The sequence below is a fragment of the Hyaena hyaena genome, unplaced genomic scaffold, assembly GCF_003009895.1.
Source record: "Hyaena hyaena isolate Hyena2069 unplaced genomic scaffold, ASM300989v1 scaffold_101, whole genome shotgun sequence".
Classification (NCBI taxonomy): Eukaryota; Metazoa; Chordata; class Mammalia; order Carnivora; family Hyaenidae; genus Hyaena; species Hyaena hyaena.
The window spans coordinates 1,670,120-1,693,669 of record NW_024080733.1 but is presented as its reverse complement, the minus strand read 5'-3'; the positions used below and the strand labels follow the sequence as shown (position 1 = coordinate 1,693,669).

The 23,550-nt window shown below is 42.7% G+C and overlaps 1 protein-coding gene across 2 annotated transcripts in view; it reads right to left on the bottom strand.

Moving 5' to 3' along the window:
• Window positions 1-12,890: 12,890 nt before the first annotated feature.
• LOC120234048 (zona pellucida binding protein) overlaps window positions 12,891-23,550 on the bottom strand; it is a 111,347-nt gene continuing 100,687 nt past the window's right edge. Inside the window, exon 8 of one of the 2 annotated variants that reach the window (XM_039235668.1) lies at window positions 12,891-13,064. In XM_039235668.1, the coding sequence (XP_039091599.1) occupies window positions 12,970-13,064 (95 nt within the window). In that variant the 3' untranslated portion in view covers window positions 12,891-12,969. The remainder of the gene's footprint in view (window positions 13,065-23,550) is intronic. The other variant, XR_005528970.1, reaches the window with a different exon arrangement.

Below are 23,550 nucleotides of genomic sequence, written 5' to 3'. Positions count from 1 at the left end.
TAAAAGATACAGAAGACCTGAACAGCAAAATTAATAAAACAGATGTACTAGACATGCACATGATTCTTCCTAAAACATCTGCACAATGCATGTTTTTAAAAATACAAGCAGAAAATTTATACACGATGACTTTAAACTGAGCCATAAAGTCTCAACTTATTGTAATCTGACATCATGCAGATTATAAATCTTGACAACAGTTTAATTAAACTGTAAACCAATAAGAAAAATTAAAACAAAAGCTCTCCATATGTTGTAAATCAAGAAACAGAATTCCAAATATCCCACAGGACAAAGGAGATGTCACAATAGAAATGATAAATCCGATGTGACTGAGCAAAAAGAAAAAGAAGGCATAAATAACCTATTTCAGGAATGGAAAAGGCAAAATCATGACAGATCCTGAGGATACTAAGATAGTGAAATCACATTACAGGAGACGTGTGGTCCTGCCAAAATAAAGCAACCCCATTCCTCCAAGATTCTCCTTCTTACTCCTAAAGTCCTCAACATAACAAGCTTAAGAAACCTCGGAAAGTTGGAAAGGAGGAGGGGGCTGCCTAAAAACTGCATCCCAAGTTTCCTTCCTGCCTCCCACACATTCCAGGACCACCAATAAACACGGAAGGTTGCTCCAGGAAAAGCAAGAGGTTAGGAAAATGACCTAACACCAGAAGACCTTTCCGGCTGTGAATGCACCCTACTCCAGGCAACACAAGAGAACCTGTACCTCCACCCCCAGTTTTGGTGGTCCCATTGGGACTGTCATCTCATCCACTTCCACCCCGCAGAAGAAGATGGCACTCCTGTGCCCCTGCTGGGTGGTGTTGGGCCCACTGCTGCACCTCCTACATCGTGAGGTGGTCCGGACCTTGGCTGGATACTCTTCTGTGCAGGATTCCAAGCCTGGGGGTCAGGGCTTCTGTCAGCCTGGGCAGTGGTGCTGTATATAGAGTGGGTAGATACACATCCTTGCAAGCATGAGCCACTGGGAAGAGCTGGCTGTCACCAGTTTGCTACTACATGGATGGCTGGTGTCCTTGAGGAATAGTGCCCTATTGGTGACTCACTATTGGTCTCTGTTTGGGATAGATTTGACATTCAGAGGTGACATTAGCTAGAAGATCTGGGGAAGTGGGAGTCCATGCTCTCAGGTCCATATATAGCCCCATCACTCTATTCTGGCCATTCCATTTGTGTGTCCATATTGAGTGCTAGTGCAGCTGTTGATGAAATCTGGCAAACATCACCTGGCTGAGACATTTTATCACTTGGTCAATCATTCAGTACCTCTTTTAAAGGGTCACATGCTTTTTGTTGGATGTTAATATGTGTTTAAGAGTCTTCACACCTTGGGGCACCTGGGTGGCTCAGCTGGTTAAATGTCTGACTCTTGATTTCAGCTCAGGTCACCACCTCACAGTGTGAGACTGAGCCTTGTGTTGGGCTCCATGCTGAACATGCAGCCTGCTTAAGATTCTCTCTCTGCCTCTCCTGATCTCTCTCAAAAAAGTCTTCTCCCTTTGTACCTATGTCTGTATGTCCATTCATAGTACTCTGTCCCAGATCTCCTTCTCTCCAATCTTCAGTCTTTTTCTTCTAGGACCCTGATTATAGCCAGACTATTTCCACTGACTAAGAATAGTCTATCGTTTACCCTCTCCAGTCTTGCAGGGGCACCTCTGAAATGGGATAACCACTCTCAAATTCTCGCTTGTAACCACTGAGAGCCAATCCACTCACAAATCAAGCTTGGGATTTCCTTATCCTTGGGATTTTTCCTTATCCTTCAGCTGGCTGAATTGATGTCAGCTTAGAGCAGAGCAACGGTACACTTGCTGTTGGTGATGTGGGGGTCTGGATTATCAGCTAATACAGCTTCCTTGGCCCATCTGGTCTTACCTGGACTCAGTTCTCAATGGACTATTTCCATCCAACGATGGATTGCTGCTGGGTCAGTCCAGACCCAACATAACCATCATAATGGACAGCTGTGGGCTCACAGTCACTTGGTGCCCCACATCCAGGCATTCCTTAAGACTTTATTACTTGTATTTCTGTGACTACTCTCCTCCGACTACAGGAAACCCACCAATGCTCAGACCAGCACATCCCAGATGGCCCCATGAATGGTGTGTCCTTGAACTCTCTTGTGGACCATAATACTGTTGGTTTCTTTTAGCCTCACACAATTTATCAATTCCAGCATTCTTTCCTCTGCCATCTTCTGGGGAAGCTCAGGCATTGCTGCTTTGCTCAGTGTGGTCCACCACTTTTTCCAGACATCTAATAACCCTCCTCACAGTAAGTTTCCCCATGACCGGGGTACTTTGCCAGAGGGCTAAATATCACATCCCTTGAAGTGTCCTTGTCAGTGAATTCTTTCACAGTTGTACATTCCAGTTCCTTTGATCAAACACCCTCAAACTCCAACCCCCTGGTTCCTGCCAGTACAAGTAATAGGGTCTTTCTGTATGCTACCAAAGAGGCCTTTGGCTTTCACACATGGTCTTATACTGCTTGTTAAGGGCCCTCCGTTTCACATTATTTCTTCCCAAAGCATCAATCTGCTAACCTGTTGGCATCACTGTCCCCTTATCTTTCAAGGACCTAAGTCATCACAGCCTGCAAGGATACGCCATTCAGCGGAGCACTCCCTCTGTCCACTGGGTTACCAGCAAACAATTCCTGAAGCCCCATCTCCCTGCCTATATTCTCAGACCAGCTTCTGGCATTACTTGGGTTCATTTGGATCTTCTGGGAAACAGTCACAAAAATAGGAGTAGTTATGTAAGAGATTAATTTGAGAAAAGTGTCTACGAGAGAAAAAGGAGAAGAAGAGAGAAGAGGCAGAGAGAGCCTTCATGTAATGAGGCAGGTAGGATCCCATGAGGAGAGCGGATAGGCAGGTCTTAGGCAGAGTTGTAGACTGTAGTACAGTCTTAAGAAGGAACTGGCTGGGCTGGTGAGCAGGCCTCTACCTCCAGCTGCCCATCAGGAGATTCCCCCAGACCTAGATAATGGGTCTGCGTCATGACCCACTGCTTAATCACTGGTGGCAGCAGTCTGTGGGAATCATGGCATCATGCAAGCAGGGGTGGATTCAGAAGGGCAGCAGTGTGGCCATTGGTTGGTTGTTCCATCCAGTAGAAGACTCACAGCTTTCACACTTGTACCACCACCAGCCCCACCTAGACTTTTACCACAGGACCAGGGAGTACTCAGACATGTGACGGAGAATCTCGCATTCCTTCCTGCTCTATTGTGTTATGGCAACTCAATTCCCCCTTCATGGCTAGGTCAACCCATCCAAACCAGTACCATCACCAACTTTTTACCAGTTGGTTCAAGAGCATGAGGTGGAAGTTCCAGCTCACAATTTAATAGAAGCACTCTTCCCTTAGTAAATGATACCTCTACACTAGCAGAATCCAAAATAGCAGAGACAAGAAGCAAGTGTTTTCGCAGTGGATAGATGGAAGATCCTGAGAAGCCATTCCCATCATCTACCCCAAAACACACACAATTCTGAGCCCCAGGAGTCTTAACTATAGAATGACAGCATGGTATATTAGTGTCATAGGTAGTGACAGTTCTAGGGCCTCCCACCATGCCCATCTTACAATAATCACTGTGACTCCACAGGCACAAAATCAGTGAGGGCAATGTGGCTACTTGCTAGCAGTTGGTGATTGGGAGCATAAATCATCACACCCAGGAAGACATTACTCAAGCCCCAGTGAGTGATGTCACTCGGCTGCCACCATAAAAGTCTTCAGCCTTAGTCCAGATGGCTTCAAGGTGATGGGGAACACAGTAAGGCCAGTGAATTACATGAGCATGAGCTCATGGCCACATTTAAGTTCCTACAAAATGAGTTCCCTGGTAGCAGCAATGCTGTGAGGAATATAATGACAGCAATAAAGGCATTTGGTAAATCCACAGATGGTGGTTTTGGCGGAGATATGGTATGGAGGGAAGGCAAATCTCTACCAGCTCCAGTGTGAGCTAAGGGCTGCACCTTTCATAATGCCCTTGGTCCAATGTAATCAACCTGCTCTTTCGGTGGCTGGCCGTCTCTCAGGGGCCACACTGGGGGCTCATTGTTGGACTCAGGTGCTGGAGGACTAGGCACTCAGAAGTGGCTGTAGCCAGACTGGGCCTTGGTAGCTGGCAGATCCTCTGTCTTGGTCACTGTGGCCACTTTGTTCATGAGCCTCTTGGCAAGGAAGGGAGAAGCTGACCATCCAGTGGGTCATGATGCCCATTGCAGTATTAAGGTTCTCCTCTGCTAAGTTTCTCTCTAGTGTTCATTCCTTCAGCTCTGTGCTCATTTGGAGAGATCATACACGTTGTTTAAACCCTTTGTCTCCAAATTTCCAATCTTGTTCCAAGTCTTTGATCAGTGAGCCAAACTGCTGACCTACTACTGCTTAAAACCTATGTAGACTTGTACCTCTAGTCATCTCTCATTCCCGAGCCCGTGGAAAAATAGGTGCACTGCTCAAAGTTCTACCTACGGAGAAGATTCCCCTTTCCCACTCCCCTTCAGGGCCACCCCTGTGAGTATAATTGGTACACAACTACTTAGGACCCAACCTCTTCTCCCCCAGCAAGTTTGTCATGGAGAATACCACACGGAGGTGACAGGTGGGGGATGAAGTGAGGACGCAGCACTAGGAACCATGAGAGTCTGAGCCAGTCCTTGTGCTCTCAGGGCCTGCCCGAGTCCAGCTCACACACACCTGCACTCCCGTCCCCCTGGCCGGCAGTGCTGCTCTGCATGCCCAACTTCACGGCTCCATGCGTTAGAGTACAACAATTTGCTGGCAGCTCTAGAGCACAGAACCAATCCAGAAGCTGTTTCTCAAAAGGAGAACGGCTAATCTGGAGAGGACAGCCTGGCTCTCTCACAATCCAGATGTTCACACGGTGAGTTACCTCACCTCCACAAACCTCCACAAGATGCCACACTATACCCCACCTGCTGTGACGTTTCCTGTGTGTTTGGATTGCCTGGGTCACCTTGCCCACATGGGGAGCAGCTTGGGCAGTGGCTCCAGTGGATGGAGGGAGATCTCTTGCTCTGAGCCTCAGTCAAAACTGGTGGCCTTTCACGCTGCTTAGTAAATGAGCAGAAACGATGCACTCAGCTGAAATAAATGCGGACTTCAAAACCAAGAGAACTCTCCTCTTAGGCAATGCACATCTTTATCTGTTGAAGAATTAAAATAAATTCGTTCATGATCATGGAAGGATAATGACATACCCCAGATCACAGGATCCCTAGAATTTTTACCAAGGTGGCAGGCTCCTGAATTTTTGTGGGGCTTGTATCCATCTCTCAGACATGCAGAATCTGATAATTCCTGTGTGCCTGAAGCAATCATAGTGGTGCCTTTAATGTAGCAGATGAGCATGGCGCACCACAAAATGGAAAAATGGGCAAATTGCCTGAAGACAAGATTATGACAGAAACTAGAATACAACACAGCCCTGCAGTAGGACAGTGAATTGGGCTTCTGGCTGGCCCGCTGAAAACAAACCGCTTCCGGTGGTCTCTACCTACAAGAATAGAAAGTATTCACCAGGTCCTCAGCTGCATTCCATAAACTGGGGACTATTCTAATTTATTTTAGTAAACAAAATCTGTGAAAGAAGCTGTCACTGGACCCCACCTGATCAGGCTGGATGGTCATTCTCCGAGATCCATCTATCTCCTGCAGAGGCCAAAGGGACAAGATGTATGATGACGTGGAAGGAATCACTCTCTCCATCATTCTGGCTTTTGGAAATGGCATTAATCTCTGCAATCCCTCCAAAAATGCAGTATTGCTTTGGCTTATTGTTGTGCTAGGTAGGGACAGTTCTAGGGGCTTCCACCAGGCCTTTCTTATAATCACAGTTAACACCATAGTTCATGGAACCAGAAAGCGGAAGATGTCCAACTGCTCTTCCAACTATGTATTCTGGAACTTGCAGCGGGCCCGGAGACTCATCTAGCCCACTATGAGATGAGTGTAACCCTAAACTCCTTCATTAGTCTGTACCTGAGCATAGAGGCATTTTGGTTCCCAGGAGGAGCATCAGGTGAGAGGAAAAGGCTAGTAATCTCTAAAATATTTGCTGGTTTTCATGACCCTTTTAGGAAGCCCCCCTATCCAGTGGCCATGGGTCTCTTTAGGGAAGGCCAGAAAGACTTGCAGCATAGATATTTGGCAGAGTAGTGGGTCCTTCCTCAAGAGTCACTGTGGGCTGCCTCTGCCCCACTCTGTCCAAGGTGTAAACACCTCTGGGTCTGAGATTCAGTTCTGACAATGAGCTATGAAGTCATCGCTCAGCTGTTGTGACTCAAGTCAGTCTTCTTTGAAACAGACCTGGAGCTCTGACAAATAAACCTAGATTCTCATACAATGGTGGTCTGAATCGCCATCCATCTCTTTCAGCCTTAGGACACCGTGAACATCAGACCCAGGCCGAAGATCCCAGTGGAACAAATCACTCTTATCACTGCTCCAGCCCTGATGCCCACCTGTCTGCGACCTCCTATTGGCACAGCGACAAGATGCCATCTGTCCGTCATCCTCATTTGTGGAGTCCATTTCAGTGACAGCACTCCAGCTCTCGTTACTGGACCACAGAGAGCCTCCATTACAGAGATGTCAAGAAAGCCAACACTCCATCCACCAACACCTCCTCTAAGCTCTGGTGAAAGGAGTGTCCTCTAGACCTATCAGGGGCTGGAAGTAAGGAAGCGGGTACGCAGATGTTATCCACAAAAAATCCACTTCAGCATTCCAGTCTTCCCAGCCTTCAGACCCCCTTCTTAGCATACCAGGTACTCCCAGTCTCGTCAACTGCATTCAGCATCACCCGCCACTGGGTGCAGGTTGATTCACGGACTCCCAAGTCAGTCAGATGAGCAAACGTTTAGTGCTGTTCTCGGCTGCTCAAGCAATACATTGAATCCAGAATCTCTGATAATTCTATCCATCTCAATAAATTCAGTCCAATCCAACACTCCTTCCATCCTGTGTAAGCTTGGGATCCACTCCCGTATGTATCAGTTATGAGTCGTCTATCGCTGTGTAACAAATTACCACAAAATGTGTGACCTGAAACAACACCCATTTATCATCTCCGTTTCTGTGGCTGGGGGTGAGGGGATCTGAGCATGGCTCGGCTGGGCCCTCTGTGCAGGACTCAGCTTTAGCTAAGGGGTTAGCTGGGCTGGGCTCTTCTGGAGTATGGAGTCCTCCTCTTAGCTCTCGTGGCTGTTGGCAGAGTTGAATCCCTTGTAGGTGTACAGTTGAGGCCCTGATATGTGCTAGCTGACAGCTGGGATCGCTCTTGGTGTCCACGGCCCCCAGCAGGTGCTTGCCTGTTGGCTCTCTCACAGGCCATCAGGATGTAGCAGCTCACTTCTCCAGGGCTGTCTGGAGAATCGCTTGCTCCATTTGGATGATACAAAGTCTCACGTAACATAAGGTAATCATATGAGTGACCATCCCACCTTTGACATCTTCTATCATCTAAAATCAAGTCATGGGTACTTCCCACACTCAACACAGGATTATACAAGATGTAACTCATTGGGGGTAGGGCCCCCAAAGGGTGTGTCTGTCATAGCAACTGTATATCCCAGATCTCTCCAGATAGTAACACTTGATACCAATGGTCTGGGCACTGTCAGGATTCAAGTTTAGGTATAGGTTCTGAAGCAATGAAAAATGATAATGGTTTTGGGAAGGAGGCCAGACAACTATTTTAGGAGAGACAATAGGTTCTTCAGACAAGGGGAAGACTAACCTCCTCTTCGGCAGAAGCAGCCCAGGACAAAGTTGGGTTTAACATGCCCAGCTTCAGTGGGATCTTCCATACCCCCTCATCTCAGTTCTGAAGGTCCTCCTCTCTTTCCCAATCAATGTCTTATCTCTAACATGAGAAACCTTATTAGGTTGTGATTTCAAGATCCCTGGTCATTGAGCCCACCATCTGATTAGAACTTATCAGAAATCTGTGTGGCCGCAGTAAAAAGGGCTATTTTCATGGCAGTTGTACAGGATTTCTGGTTCTCCAAAGCCCTGAACTCATCATTTTCCTTCATCTGGTCTTTATACTTCATGGTCTTCATTAAAAAGTATTATTTCATCCGCTGCTTGGATGCCGAAGCCTTGTCTTCTCCAGGCACTTGACCCTGGGTAGAACAGATGTTACTTTACAGGATACTTGGCTACTGAAAACCATGAGTTACCACGAGTAATAGAGACAATATTATCTCTACATCTGCAAGAAGACAGGTCTGTGGAAAGTGAGGCATCTGGGAAGGTTCCTCCTGCGAACAGCACCGGGCGGCATGCTGAGGTCACCGGGGGCCTGTGGAACAGAGTCCCAAGGCGAGACATGTGCAGAGTGGGGACCAGCTGAGCCACTGAGGCATCTTTGCATCTTCTGTCATTACGCTGGAAAGCGAAGACCCAACCCAACAGAACTCAACACAACGGCCCCTTGGATATCAGAATCTGACCGACGTCAGCCTGTGTGTTCTGGGCCCCTGACTTCTGGGAGACAGTGAACTGAAATCAGAAAGTGGAATGTAATGGAGAGGTTAGAAACAGAATCTAATCAAAAACCTTGTACCAGTTTGATGGTGGGAGGATCTATCTTGTCCACTTGCATGAGTGACTGGGAGGTGTTTCTCTTTTCTCTCTTTTCTGAATGGATATTTTAAAGTAACTACTCACTTCTCTCCCACCCACATTATATTGGGTAGCTTGGAGGCAAACGGTCGACCTAGACCACAGGGGCCCTGGACCTGATGGAAGCTTCTGTGCATCTCCCATAAGTCTGAACGTCCACTTGGATATGGTGACTGGATGAGAGTCTGAGGCTGTACCTCTCGGGGGAAGGCATGAGCATTTCCAGTGCGGAACCATCCCCTGAAGGGAGGGTCCCGATGCAGACTGAAGGGGAGCTCTGTATGACTCACTGACACCCATGCCAAGTACATGCCTTTCATTCCTTTTTCTCTATTACTGAGAATAAAATATGAATGGATCCATTTTCCACTCTTATAGTGTCAGGGCCTTGTGACATTACCTCATTCAATATAACATAGACGTCTGTAGAGGGTTTTCACTTTCCTCTTTCGTGTCTGAACTCAATGCCTAGAAGCATGACTGTGAGGGCAAAACTGCACTAGGGCAGGAGGAGCAAAGAAAAAAAAAAACAAGAGGGCTGAGGGGAGGAGGTGACCGCGGAGCCACTGCACCAGCTCTAAACTGACTTTGTTGGACGTGAGACAGAAAGGAAGCCACCAGACCACGGCTCTGGAACTCACAACAGAAGCAAAAGGAAACTGGCACACATCCTCACACCCACCCGCCGCGTGAACGGGAGAATTATGAACCTGCTGTGACTCCTTTTTCTCATCGATAAAATGAGAAAAATAAGGCACAGAGTTGGGCAAATTAAATGTGAACATCTACATGAAGGAATTCAAACAAAACCTCTTACGTGGTAAGTAGTCGGTAAATAAGCATCGTTAGCAAGAGCAGCGGCCCTGCGAGACGAGAAAAGTACTCACCGGTACTCAGAAAAACCTAGAATATGGGAAACTATTCCATATATCAAAACAATTTAAAAAGTGATGTCAGAGAGGGCGCGGTGAAGTAGGTACTCAGATAGATTACTGGTGGGACTGTAAAATGGCATCTTTCCTTAGGAAAGAAATTGGCAAAAATGGCCCAGAGGCTTAGACAACCCCAGACCCAGTATTCTACTTTCCGGGAATCCTACTCAGCTTAGAGAAGCCTTCAAAATACCACAGAGCAGTAAGAAAGAAGACGTTAGCTGTAACGCTCTATAGAACAGTGAAACTTTGGAAAGCAACAGAAATGTCCACAAAGTATAAATACAGTCACCACAGTAATTTCGCTAAAATTAGTATCGAATATCCTAGTAATTAAAATTACAACAATGAGGGGAATAAAATACTACGGAAAATATACCATGATAGTAAGGGAAATATTGGCATGTACAGAATGAAGAAAAAACTCACACAGAAGTAAGAGATTTGCCACAATGTTAACCACAGTGCCCATAGCTGGGTTATGAAAGCGTAAGTGGTATTTCTCCCCTCCTGTAATGAATACTCTGTCAGTTTGGGTATTTTCAGCTGCAAGGTAACACAAAATCTAACTGGCTTCAACACAAGGCACTTTCTTCTCTCACACAACCGGGCAAGTCCAGGACAGGCTGGGATTCAGAGCCAAAGGCAGTGAGTCAACATGATCATGGACACATCCACCCTCTCCTCAGAGTGGGCTTCATCCTCAGGCTGAAGCAGGGTGTTTTCAACACAGCAGGTGCCAGAAAGAAGCCGTGTGCTGACTGGTTCAAATCAGGATTGTTCCCTGGGCCAAACACACGTGGTGGTGCTCCACTGCAAAGAAGGGCAGAAGTGAAGTGATACCGGAGAAGTGAGCAATAAAGTCTTCTTCCAACTGCTACTACTTCAACTTTTCCAAGTATGTTTACTGCTTCCCAGATTTTGAAAGTAATCTCTCATTGTAGAAAATTTGGAAAACAGAGGACATCTAAAACACCTGTTCACATGATTCCATTACATAAGACAATTTGTAACATTTGGGTTCATTTGTTTGAAAATTCAAAACAATGCAACAGAACATTCTATCCTATGGAACTAGCATAATTTATTCAACCACTTCCCTTGTGTTCACTTATGTTAATTTTATTTTCATTTATATACAGAATGTGGATATTAACACCATTGGGCATAATGTTCCATCTGATTTCTGATTTACTTTCTTAAAATAGTTTCCTTTAACAGTAAAATTACTGGACCCAAGTTGTTAAGGCTCCTTTCACATATTGCCAAACGAATACACAATCACACATTTATAGTAAGAAAAAAATCTGATGAATCAGACACAAAATGGGGATCCCGTTTTCCCTAACGTCACAGGTCGGTGTAAACGTCAGATTGCGTTAATATTAAACAATGTTTTGTTCCAACTGAGGCATGATACAAATGGAAGACATTATTCTGATGTAAACCAAAATAATGAACGCCTGAAATTGCCATAGGACAATCATCTGTCTCAGGGTCTACTTCCTAATTTTTATCGTACACGTTGTCATCACTTAAAACAACTTTCAACCCTCTGATGTTTGTTAATAGATGCAATTGTTTCTGTTAACTACTGACGTATTTATTCTCATAGGATGATTCTGGGACTCATACTCCCTACTCACCTACTGTCTACTTTTGCCCCAGATCACCTTCTCCCCCTGCCTGGATTCTGACTTCCAATAACAAGCACCAGCACTGTAATTATTACTCTGCTCTGCTCCCCCAGGCTGACTAGCTACTGAGCTGGCATCGTTCATCCCCAGGAGAATGTGTCAGAAGTTAAATCCCTCAGCGTTTTTAAATCCTAGGGGGAAAAAATAACCCAGACTTAGGGAGTACAAAAGAAAATGTATTTCAGTTCATCTCACGACACAACTAAAATCTGGAAAGCTTTAGGAGGCTGCGCTGATTTTAGAGACAGGGATTTAGCAGGTCTTTTACAGAGGTACAGAGAACAGGTACTAAAAGATCCATGATGTCCCTCAATAGTATAATGGCAACTATGTGACTTACTATAGGAAAGAAGGCTTAAAAAAAAAAAAAAGAAAACCTCTAAAAACCATATGAAAACAATTATGTCATGATTATGAAAGTTATAAGGAAGTTTTTAAAAAATATCACCATGGCTAAGAAAGAAATGTCACGTGACTACACTTCCCTTTGTACTTCTGTGAGAATTGCAGGGTACTGATTTGTCCAGAGGATGACCGAGCGAGGGAATAACTGATTAACTGGTCAGTTTTACACGGTTAGGGAGAGCCCAGGTGTGAGGGAACTTTTCCCTGTTGATGCGCTGCCTGGCTGTGCCTGGATCGAACCTGTGTGTGTTTGCCATTTATAAGACACACCTCTTGAGAAAGGAGGGATGTCCAAGAGCAAAGAAAGTTTTACAAATATACACGGAACAATAATTTAAGCATTAAAGTATTAATTTCGTACATTACTCATGTAACGTACCGGTACTTCAATCTTTAAATTTTGGGTAATTTTCCAAATTCAAACACAGCACCCCAGAGTGAGAGAGGGTATGTGGGGGTGAGGAGAAGTATCTGTGAAGTCATAACTGTAATAATAAAGGAAACTGAATAATGGTGATGACTGCTTGATACCTTGGCCCGGAAGTGTCCTCAGGGCGGGAACCTAGAGGCTCTTTCCACACTGTGAAAGTTCAAAGGTTAATGTAGGTGTGCATACAATGATGATTTATTCCAATCTAAAATGTCAAAAAGGTAATTTAAAGACGCCTTTATCCTGAGAAGCTGAAGATCACCACACTGAACTATATTAAAAACTCATGGTGTCCTTGGGACCTGGCCTTATGCTGAAGTGGTTAAAGCTTGCAATAATAAGGTGCACAGGCTTTTTAAAAAATGACCTTGAACTATGAAAGATCAAACTAGAAGCAACAACATCTCACAAAATTAAGTCCAAGGAACGAAACAAGCTGGAATCAAATGATTATGGAAGAATATGGAGGCCTGAGATTAGTCAACATACGGTAAGTGCAGAATGGGAGATTTCAAAATAATTCTGCAATAATCTCTTGGGCTAACACCAATAGAGTATATTAGGACTATTTTTAAAAAGCAGTGATCCAAGAAATACTCCGAAGTCGTATGCAGGTCCAGCGTTGAAGAGTAAAGACCAGTGGGCGCCCCATTCATACAGCATTTGATGTACATGTTTCAATTAAAATGACGCCATAATTTTGTAAAATATATTTAATTTTGGCATAATAGTGATTTATTATGTATTAATATTTCAAAAATATACTTTTGTGTTTAATAAGCCACCAAAGAGCTCAGAAGGGTGGCCTACAAGCACACTTTAGCTCCGTACACCAGGCTGCTGTTGCACTGAAGGCAGTGGGTTCCATCGCGGGGATTATAGGATCCAGGGCTGCAGATCACTGTGAATAAAGAATAACTTAGTAGGTAACACTTTCCTCAAATGCCACACAAATTAATTTTACATGGAGGATACATTTTCAAAAAAGATTCTTTTTCCCTTTCTATAATTTTTGTTTCTTTTAAATTGTGGTCAAATGGACATGAGTGACATAAAATCCACCATATTCACCGTTCTTAGGTGTCCACTTCAACAGCATGAATTCTATTCACATTGTTGTACAACTAATTTCCAGAACTGTTTCATCTGGGAAAAACCGCAGGTCTGTATCCCTTAAATACCTTGCCATTCCCCTCCCCACTGATAATCTCCAATAGCAACCATCGACCAGCTGTTTCTATTTAGGCCACTCTAAATAACTGTGATCCTGGCTTAGACCAAGACTACAAGCTCACACAGTCTTACTCATCACATAACGCTGAGTTCAGAAAGCCAACGGGGTTACCCTGTGTATGCTGCACCAGAAGCCAGGAGGCGAAGACGGCCATACTAGTTAACTACACCTTCGATGTGTAAGGATGGCCCTAAACACGGGAAGGATTTGCAGCTTATTTCTAATAATCCCATGACTTCAAGTCCTATTTCTGTCACTTGCTAAATGTTCAATCTGGGAAAAGTTACTAACTTAACACGGTTTGATCACCCCTGACGTAAGGATAACTGTATATAATGAATATGATACCACAGCTGTCTCAGTGCGACAGAAAGTAGAGATGGGCAGAAAGAACCTAGGGGCCTAGACACTCTCTGTCATGGACTGACTTTGGGATTCTGGGTATGCAACCGATTCTTAGTTCTTGTTTCTTCACTTGTAAAACAGGTACAGTGACAACCAAGTCTGTACCATGACGCAAGGACTGAAATCGGAGACTTAGATGAAAAAGCATCCAGAGCACCACAAGCCTTCAATAAATGTTCTGCCTTTTGTGGGGCCGATGCTTCTCCCCACCCTTCCATTTGGGGCAGGGGCGGGAAGGTCATGTGATGTCAAGCCCTCTAGTTGGGCTGGGGTCTTTGACTATACTGTTCCTCCTTCTCTGATTGCAAATGTAGTCAGCCAAGTATTCACATAGATGTTAACTGTACATCTAAGGTGGGCACCTGAGTGGCTCAGTTGGTTGAACGTCTGACTTCTGGCTCAGCTTATGATATCGTGCTTCATGGGTTCAAGCCCCGTGTTGGGCTCTGTGCTGGCAGCTCAGAGCCTGGAGCCTGCTTTGGATTCTGTGTCTCCCCCTCTCTCTCTCTGCCCCCCCCCCATGCTCTGTCTCTCTCCTTCAAAAATAAATAGGGGCGCCTGGGTGGCTTGGTCGGTTGGGCGTCCGACTTTCGCTTGGGTCATGATCTCGCGGTTTGTGGGTTCGAGCCCCGTGTCGGGCTCTGTGCTGGCTGCCAGCTCAGAGCCTGGAGCCTATTTCAGAGTCTGTGTCTCCCTCTCTCTCTGACCCTCCCCTGTTCACGCTGTCTCTCTCTCTCTCCTAGATATAAATAAAAATATTTAGAAAAAAAAAAACAAAAATAAACAAACATTAGAAAAAATTTTTTAAAATTCCATATCGAAGGCATGGCTATTATGGCCATTAGAAAAAGAAGGCTCTTTTTCTAACACCATGATTCAGTAATGCAGGTCACTGTTTTGATATGGGTTATATTATGTTATTTAATTTCCTATCTTTCTTTCAAATAATATTCTTTCAAACTGGGAAATATATTAACGGTTACTCAAAGAAAGTATTTTTCCTTCTAGATTCAACAGATTTCCTCAAGTTTGAATAGATCTTTTATGTGAAAAATACTGGTTAGACCACATGAAATAGATTTTTGCTGTGGTCATAACAACAGTGTTTAAAGTGGTTATGTACAGGGTAAAAGTGTAACGATGTGATGTTTTCCAAAGATGTGTGATCGCAGTACACCTTCTTTCAAAATGCATTATTAACATTTCTTGACGCACAAGTATGGACAGGCTGAGAAAAGGTATCAGTGTTAAGTCATTATACAGGGAGCAGAGAAATGGGAAACTGTGGGAAGCCTTTACACATACACTTTATACACAGGTTCACCAGCAGAGCGGACACTGGGCTGAAACTGTCTAAACCCCAGATTAAATGAATACGATCTTCTAATGAATGTTCTTAGAATGAACAAATCTTCCTAACACAGTATGTGCAATACCTCAGAAAACTTATCCATAGCCTTCTCTCCTACAACATATCCTAAAATATCATGTTCTCTTTTATTTATTTAAAAAAATTTTAATGTTTAATTTTTGAGAGACAAAGAGAGACAGAGCATGAGCAGTGAAGGGGCAGAGAGAGAGGGAGGCACAGCATCCGAAGCAGGTCCCAGGCTCTGAGCTGTCAGCACAGAGCCCGACGTGGGGTTCGAACCCACAGACTGTGAGATCATGACCTGAGCCAAAGTCGGACGCTTAACCGACTGAGCCCCCCAGGCGCCCCTGTCATGGTCTCTTTTATGTGGAATTGAGGAAAACTGCTACAAGGTTACATTTAAAGTAGAAGATTAGTAAAATTATCTTCTACCTTTTAGTCTCACTGAGCAGAGTATTTCTGAGCTATGGGTAGGAGAGTGACCTGATTAAATCCTGAGTATGGCAATAAGAGGAGACAGAAGCATCGGTGACCAGTCAGTACTAACGTACAAAGAAGTGAGAAGTGGAGGAAAACATCCTCACGAATTTTGGACAGGAAATACTTCCAACCACAGGGAAGTAATGAACCCTAATCTAAAATGTATGGCACATGTGGTATTAAAATTAAGAACTTAATTTAATAAATCATAGAAGTAGTGAGTCAAGTAGCAAAACTGGGGCACAGATGTAGAAAAATAACCGATAGAATACTATTCAGAATATACAAATGGGAAAAGGACAGAAAACCAATTTAAAAATAGGAACAAAAGAGGAAATACAAATGTCCGACTAATGTCATTTTTACTGAGCCACCAAAAAAAAAAAAAGCAACTTGGGAAATGTGGGGTGCCTGCCTGGCTCAGTCAGTAGAGCATCGACTCTTGATCTCAGGGTTCTGAGTTCGAGTCCCGTGTTGGGCGTGGAGCCTACTTCAAACAAAAGAAAGAATTTGGGAAATGCAAATAAGCATCAAGCTAACAGACTGAGAGTGGCTCAGGCAGGATGGCAGCCCCAGGCCCCCAGGCTCGCATGGAAATATAAATAAACCACTAGGGAGAGACTGGTGAAAACAACCTTGTAGGTGATCTGGAAAGTGGTCAAAGATCAACAGCAACCAAATGAACGTCCAGTCAAGAAGTCATGCTCAAAATGGTGTCAACTCTGTGGCACTTTGTGCGCCCTTGCCCCAGCTCCTGAGAACCACAAGGTGACTACAGACCCCCAGACACCTGGGGAAAGAGACAGGCGACTGAGGACTGCAGAGAGAACACCCAAGGACCACAGGAGGAGCGGGGTGCAGACTCCAGGGAAATGAAGATGTTTAAGAACAGACGAGTGTAACACAAAATAAAAAAAAATAAAAACAGCTAAGTACACAGAAGAATCAGAAGAAAGCACATAGGACCAAACATACGAAAAAGTGCTCAACCTTTTCAGTAATGATTGGAGAAATGCCAGTCAAAACAACAATATGCTAAAACTTCACATCCATCAGAATGGACACTGTCAAAAAAAAAAAAAGAAAAACAGGGAGGAGGAGGAGGAAGAGAGGGAGGAGAGGGAGGAGGGGAGGAGGAAGAGGAGAGGGAGGAGGCGAAGATGTGAAGAAACCAGAGCCCGTGTACCCTGTCGGTGGGAATGTAAGACGGTGCAGCTGTGAAGGGAAGGGACATTCTATGCCTTTGTTCACTGCAGTATTTACCAGAGCCAAGAGGTGAAAACAATCTAAGTGTCCCTCAGCGGACAGATGGCTAAAGAAAATGAGGCATTTACACACACCAGATTATTATTCAGCTTAAAAGAAAGAAACCTTGCAACGTGCTGCAATATGGATGGACCTTGAAAATATTATGTTAGGTAAGATTAAGCCCGTCACAAAAAGACAGTGCATGATTCCACGTACAAGAAGTATTTTTTTAAGTTTATTTATTTTGAGAGAGAGAAAGAGAGCACAAGCAGGGGAGGGGCCCAGAGAGGGACAGACAGAATCCCCAGCAGGCTCCATGCTGGGAGCACAGAGCCCGACGTGGGGCTCGAACTCACGAACTGTGAGATCATGCCCTGAGCCGAGCTCAAGAGCCACTTAGCCAACTGAGCCACCTAGGTGCTCCAATAAGTATTTGAACAAATCAAACTCCTAGAAACAAAAAGAGCTGTGGTTTCCAGGAGCTGAAGGGAGGAAGAAATGGAAGTTGTTGTTGAAAAGGTATGCACTTTCAGTTGATGGAAACATCCTAGATATCTGTTGCACAATGATGGAAAGTTAAGCCAACTGAACTTAAAAATGGTTCAAGTAGTTGATTTTACGTTATGTGCTTTTTAACCAGAATTGGAAACAAAAAATTACAGTAAAACATAAGAAAACAAAAATCTCCAAACAAATTAGAGGCCCCTCCAATCCCCATGTCTTCACAGGTGAATTCTCCCAAATTCTAACAAAACAAAACAACACAAAACAACAGAATATTAACCTCAATCCTTCTCAAACTCCTCCATAAAACTGAAGAGGAGGGACACCTAGACTGAATCTGTAAGGCCAGAACTGCCCTCTCACTAAAGCCAAAGACAGTACACGAAAACAAATGAAAGGCTACTATGCCTTATGAGTATTGATGGAAAAGTCCTCAACAAAATAACCGAATTTAACAGCATATGAAGAGGATTATATTATATATCATGGTCACTTAGGACTTACTTCTAAAATGTAAAGAGTTCAATATATGGAAACCAATGCAATATATCACACTAACAGACTGAGGGGTGTGGGGGGACTCCATACAGTCATCTCAACTGAGGCACACAAAGCATGTGGCAAAATCCACCATCCTGCTCGGGTGAGAACTCTGCTCTAAGCAAATCTCAGTTAGGTAAGGGAGTGTTATCCCCCATAGTTACTGTGTTATACGTTAGATCCTTAGACTTTATCCATCTTCTAGCTGAAAGTTTGCACCCTAAGAAAGTAGGACTTAAATGTTCTCACCAAAAGTAAATAATAAAATAAAATAAAATAAAATAAAATAAAATAAAATAAAATAAAATAAAATAAAATAAAAATACGACTATGTGAGGTGATGAGGGAAATCCTCTCAAAGGCACACATACAACAGCCCACCACAGAGCACACTGTGAGTATCTGACAAGTTTGTCGACTACACCTCAACAGGTGCCACGGGAACAGACATTAAGGAGCCCAAGGCAAAGCAGCCACACAAACAGGAGTTCCACAGGGAGTCAAATTTGGTTCCAAATTCTCATTTTTCACTTAATATCTTTATGAATGCATGCAAGTGCCCTAAGATTGCCAGCATTCAAGCTGCGTGATTACGAAGTTAGGATACCTCCTACATCAAAGGGATATATGATGCTTAACATTGGCCAAACTTTCAGCAAAGCTTCAGTTATTATCATAAAGAAAGCAGTGAAATGTGTATTTCTGTGACTGGGCCTGAAACACTTGATATAAAGTGGACAGAAGTCAGTCTTGTGCTCTTCTCATCCCTGAGCACTGAGGGCAAACCTGTATCATCCATCTGGCCCTTGTCAGATGGGCAGTCATTGTCACTTATACTTTCGTATGTTCAGATTTATATCCAACTAGATGATATATTCCTTAAAAGCCAAAACTGTGTTGTGTTCTTGATAATTCCCTCTCTTATCATTTAAAACCATGTTTGGTGGTGGATAGTACAATAGATACTTATTTAATGTTAAAAAAAAAAAAGGAATAAAATGGATTTTCTTCAGTCTGATAAAGGGCCTTCATGAAAATCCACAGCCAGTATCATAATTATAAAAGACTGTGAGCTTTTCCTCTAAAATCAGGAAAAGGATAAGAACGACTACTATCTCTGCTTCTTTTAATACAATATTGGAAGTCTTATCCAGAGCAATAAGGCAAAAAACAAAAGTAAATTCAAATTGGAAAGGAGAAGTAATGCTAGCCTGTCCACAAACAGTATGATCTCACATGCAAAAACCCTAAAGAATCCACCAAAAAATCCCCTCATTTACCTAGTAAACAAAATTCAGCCAAGTTATAAGATACAAAATTGACATGTAAAAATCAGTTGTGTTTCTATACACTAACAATGAACAATACAAAAAGGAAATAAAACAGTTCTGTTTGCAATCAAATAAAAAATATAACATTTAGGAATAAACTGAACTGACAAATCATAATGCTTCTACATAGTAAAAATTACTGAAAGAAATCAAAGACGACACAAATAAATGACAAGACATCCCGTGTTCATGGGTTGGAACACTGACCATTGTTAAGCTCTCAATACTACTGCAAACCATTCATGGATTCTATGCAAATTCTATTGAAATCTCAGTGACAATGTTTTCAGGAAAAGAAAAATCCATCCAAAAATTCACTGAAACCTCAAAAGACCAAGAGAAGCCAAAACAATTTTGAAAAAAGAACAAAGTTGGAAATCTCACACTTGCTGATTTTAGTTCTACAATAATAAAAATGGTGTGGTCCTGGCATAAAGATAGAGCGAGAGACAAACAATAAAATAGAGAGCCGAGAAACAAACTTGGACAAGGGTACTGAGATCATTCAAATGAGGAAAGACAGTCATTTCAACAAAGGGCAGCAGGTAAGGCGGATATCCCCATGCAAATGAAGAAGGCTAAACTCTGACATTACATGTTATGTAAAAGTTAGCTCAAAAAGATTAAAGATCTAAACAGAAGAGCTAAAACTGTAAAACTCTTGGAACAAAATGTAGGAAAAAAGCATCATGACATTACATTTTTCAATGATTTGTTTATATAATACCAAAAGCATATGGACAAAAGAAAAACAGATAAATTATTTGGGGCAAAGTATATATCAGACAAGGAGGTTAATATCCCATATAATAATAAAAACGAAGAACTCCTATAACTCAACCACAAAAATTAACCCAATTAAAAAATGGGCGAAAGCTTTGAGTAGCCATCTGTCTGAAACAAGACCTACAAATAACTAATGAACACATGAAGAGATGCTCAACATCACTGACCAGCAAGGAAATGCAAGTTACCAACACAATGACTCGCCACTTCACATATATTAGGAGGGCAAGCTGTTAGGAAAAACAAAAAGGTAAAATAACAAATGTTGGCGGAGATGTAGGGAAACTGTAAGCCTTGTGCTTTGTTGGTGGGAACGTGAAACGGTGCAGTCTCTGTGTAAAACAGGGCAGTTCCTCCAAAAATTAAAAACCAGTGAAGATCCAGTGATTCCACTTCTGGGTGGAGGTATATGGACTGAAGGTGTGTGGTTCTCTGAAATGTATATGTTGAGGTCCCACTCGCAGTGTGGCTGTTTAGAGATGAGGCCTCTGAGGAGGTGATTCAGGTTAAATGAGGTCATGAGCATGGGACCCTGATCTGACAGTGTTGGGGTCCTTACAAGAAGAGCAGCAGAGTGCTTGCTCTCATTCTCCTTCACACGTGAACAGAGACCATCTGAGGATTCAGTGAGAAGGGGGCACGTTATGTCATCTGCAAGCCAGGGAGAAAGCACACGCCAGAAATGGAATCGGCCGAAAGCTAGAAGTCTTGGACTTCTAGGCTCCAGAACTGTGGGGAAAAATATTGCACTGTTTGAGCCATCCAGTCTACAGGATTTCATTATGGAAGCCCAAACTAATACAGTACTCATCCAAAAGACCTCAAAGCAGGATCTCAGAGTTATTTGTATGTCCATGGTTCACTGTAGCATCATTCACAAGAGCCTAGAGGTTGAAACAACCCAAATTTCCATCGACAGAGGAACGGATAAAGGAAATGTGGTTACATACATATGGCTAGAGGTGTGGTATATTTCACGGGAATAAAAGGCAGAGCTGGGAAATACAGTCAATGATACTGGGATGGCTTTGTGAGGGGACAGAGGGCGGCCACACTCGTGGTGAGCACAGCATAATGCATCAACTTGCCAAATCACTATGCTGTACACCTGAAACTAAAGTCACCCTGTGTGTCAACTATACTGAAATTAAAAAATATATATATATAAAAAAAAAAAAAAGAAGAAGATGTGGTACCTAAGTGTTAGGTGAACTAACGTGAACTAATGTGGGAATGTGAAACCATGAAAAGTAACATGGGGGGGGGGAATGGGGCTGTGTTCTGGTCGCCTGTCACACATTTTAGGGGATGGGAATGTGGCCCATCGTACCATGGAATATTGGTCAGTCTTGAAAGGAAAGGAAATTCCGACATACGCTACAACACAGATGCTAAGTGAAATATGCCAGTCACAAAAGGACACATACTTGTATAATTCCATTTATATGAGGGACCCACTGGAGGCAAATTTAGAGACAGAAAGTGGAATGGTGACTGTCAGGGACTAAAGGAAGAAGGGAATGGGAACTTATTTAATAGGTACAGAATTTCAGGTGAAGAAGATTTAAAAAGTTGGAAAGACGGATGGTGCTGATGGTCATACAACAATGTAAATGTGTTTAGTGCCACTGAATTGTACATTTAAATATGCTTAGAATGTTAAATTACCTTATGTAAATTGTACCACACTTTAAAAAATGTGATGTGTGACAGAGGGTCATCAGATCTCAAATATTTAAAATCTGATTATGCCAAGAACTGCACACAGGATTTATCCTGCACTGCTGTTGTGAAAGTGTTAGTTAACACACCAAATTTGGAAAAGACACAGATATATTTTAATGAATTACGTATCTTATTGATCCAGCATTAGGTAAAGACTTTGAAGAATCTTGGATAATAGGATATAGACACAAAGATATTCATAACAGCATTGTTCTTCATGGTAGAAAACCCCAGAAGTATGAACTCATTTTAAACAATAAAAGAGATATACACACCTTTATATATACATATAATAGAATATTATATGGAAATAAAAAAATTTTAAGTGGTATTATAGTCACAAAGTATGAATGAATCTCACAAATACAGTCTACAAAATGTGAATCAGTTAAGATTCTCAGGCTGGATTTTTAAAAATCCAACTTTATGCTATTAAAGCAAAAATGTAAATGTTAACTGAATTAATATATACCAGCAATAACCTAAAAATCTCAACCACAATTTTATTTTACGTAACTTGACAATTTAAAACTGGCAACGTTTAAAAAAAATAAATAAGGTGGCTAGTCCTCTACAAACATCAAGGTGTTTAATAAAGGTTTAGGAATCACTGCAGATCAGTAAAACCGGAGAGAATTCCTTAAAAGACATGTATAAGGCATGTACCCTTATTTTTAGATCTGAGGGCAAAGAAAAAAAATTGACATTAATGAAATAAATTATTAGAAAAAAATTTTATCATGACCGTGACGCAGATAAGACTCTTCTATAAAGAAATCAAGAAAATAAGCAGTAGGACTCATACTACATTAAACAAACAAAAAACAGGTACCAAAAACAATGTCCACAATGTTACAAAACAAGTGGTTACAATTCTAATTCTAGATTGTACTATATTAGCCCATCTGCAGTAAGAGTGATGAAATCTGGAAAAAACAGCACACACTATTTGGCAGCACTGGAGAGGTAGCGAAGATGGGCAGATACTGAAGGCATGCGAACTCCAGAAAGAAGGGAACTGTACTGTGTAAAATTGTTCCCTATTTCCGCAGTGGGCACTCACCAGTCCATGTGGCCCCCGGGTAGATAAATCTGAAGCAGAAGTTCAGTCTTACTGGTTACAAAAAGTAAAAGGACAGACTTTCAGGCCACCAGAAGATATGGAAAGTGATGGGAGAAATTCAGTGAATGGCGTCAGGGGCTCTAAGATCTGTATGTAAACTCCACCCAGATAGTTGGCTACTTTGCAAGCTTAGCAAAAAGCAAGAGTTGGAAGATCTGAACAAACTCCAAAGATGATGCCCATAGAGGGGGAGAGAGTTTAGATTTTGAATCTGACATATAATTTAAACACAAAGCAACAATCTTCAGAAGAAAAATCATGGGGCACCTGGGTGGCTCAGTCGGTTGGGCGTCCGACTTTGGCTCAGGTCATGATCTTTAGGTTCATGAGTTCGAGCCCCACGGTGGCTCTGTGCTGACAGCTCAGAGCCTGGAGCCTGCTTTGGATTCTGTGTCTCCCTCTCTCTCTGCCCCTCCCCCGCTCATGCTCTGTCTCTCATAAATAAATGTTAAAAGGTTTTTTAAAAAAGAAGAAGAAAAATAAATCACAAGACTCTTTACAGCACTATCCATAAAGTTTAGTACATCATATACATTATTAGATTTTTCAAAGACCTGGAAAGCTATGACGCATAGTCAAGTGGAAAAAAATCAACAGAAGCACATCCAAAATGACACAGATGTAGTAATCAGATATAAA